This window comes from Mus caroli, chromosome 11, assembly GCF_900094665.2.
Source record: "Mus caroli chromosome 11, CAROLI_EIJ_v1.1, whole genome shotgun sequence".
Taxonomy (NCBI): domain Eukaryota; kingdom Metazoa; phylum Chordata; class Mammalia; order Rodentia; family Muridae; genus Mus; species Mus caroli.
Window position 1 is genome coordinate 98,265,492 of NC_034580.1, and position 1,338 is coordinate 98,266,829.

The following is a 1,338-nucleotide window of genomic DNA, read 5'->3' on the forward strand; positions in this document are numbered from 1 at the left end:
CCTGCCCACGCGAGAGACTGCTCCCAGCTCCCGCTTGCACCTAGCTCCCGCCCTCCGGCCCCCTTCCCCCACACGGAAAAAAAAAAAAAAAAAAAAAAAAAAAAAAAACTTCTCCTCCTCCTCCTCCTCCTCGGTGAGCGCCCGCCCCGGGGAGGCCCCAGGCTGGAGGGCGGGGGAGGAAGGGCGGGTAAAGGGCGCGCGCGGGCACGGAAGCGGGCACGCGCTTCAGTCTCCTCCTCCCGCTTTCCCCCGGCCGGTTCCCCCCGCCTCCGCAACCCGGCGGGGACCCGGACGCAGCGCAGCCGCCGCCAGCCCGGGAGCGCAGCGGCCGGACCGCCCCCGGGGACTAGATCTGGATTCCCGCTGCTACCCCCCTCCCGACCTCCCAACGCGGTCCCCGCCTGTCCGGGCAGGCGAGCAGTCGGAGAAGCGGCCTAGCTTGTCCCCCGCCCCCGAACCACCCGGGGCCGGAGACGCCGCCACCGCCCAGCCACCCCAACACGCACGGAAGAAACCCGGCGCAGAGGCGCGACCGCGGCGGGAACGGCCGCCTCCTCCCCGAGCCTGCGGCCCAGCCCTGCCGGCGCCCCCGCCCCGGCCTCCGGGGAGCCGAGCCAAGCAGAGGGCGGGAGGACGGCGGCCGCGAGGCGGGGGCGCTTCGCTCACCGGCCCCGCCGCCCCCTCCGGCGGCCGGCGAGAACTGCGCCTGTCGGCCGGAGAAACGCGGGCTCCTCCACCCGGGGCCTCACTTGGGCCTCGCTTCCTGCCCTTCCCACCCCCGGCTTTCGGCGCCCTTCCCCGTTCCCTGATCAGCTCGTCTACAGTTCTCCCGGTATCGCCACCCGGCGTCTACCGCAGCCGCGGCTCGCTCCCTAGCCCCGGCCCCAGCGCACGTCCTCCGTCGCCTCGGTTACCCGGCGCAGCGCGGCCTCTGAGCTCCCCGCTCCGGCGGCTCCCTTCTCGGCTCTGAGCGCGGCGCCCTCCCCCGCTCGGCCGGGCACAGCCGCAACTCCCTCCCGCGGCGGCAGCGGCTCCTCCTCCGGGCGCGGCGGCGGCGCTGGGGCGGCGGCTGCTGCTGCTGCTGTGGCGGCGGCGGCTGTGGCTGCTGCCTGCTGCTCCTCGCGGCGAAAAGCACAAAGCACAGCGCCCTCCGCCTGCAGGCAGCCCGCCCGCCCGCCCGCCGGCCCCGGCCTCAGCTCGCACACCCCCCGCCGCCGCAGCAGCCTCCGCCGCCGGAGCGGGGAGGAGGGAGAAGGGAGGAGGAGGAGCGGGAGGGGGGGCGGGAGAAGCGGGGCAGCGAGCGCGTCCTTCCCCGTAGAGCGCACACCGACCCCCGGG

At 75.6% G+C, this 1,338-nt stretch overlaps 2 protein-coding genes across 2 annotated transcripts in view; one reads left to right on the plus strand and one right to left on the minus strand.

Moving 5' to 3' along the window:
- Positions 1 to 970, plus strand: part of LOC110304564 (basic proline-rich protein-like) — a 1,218-nt gene extending 248 nt beyond the window's left edge. The window contains exon 2 of the mRNA XM_021175962.1: positions 155 to 970. Coding sequence (XP_021031621.1) covers positions 155 to 970 — 816 coding nt within the window. The remainder of the gene's footprint in view (positions 1 to 154) is intronic.
- The window catches only part of Ubtf (upstream binding transcription factor), a 12,354-nt gene extending 11,259 nt beyond the window's left edge, over positions 1 to 1,095 (minus strand). Inside the window, exon 1 of the mRNA XM_029483858.1 lies at positions 894 to 1,095. The gene's annotated coding sequence lies outside the window, so the exon portion shown is untranslated. The remainder of the gene's footprint in view (positions 1 to 893) is intronic.
- Between the last annotated feature and the right edge of the window lie 243 nt (positions 1,096 to 1,338).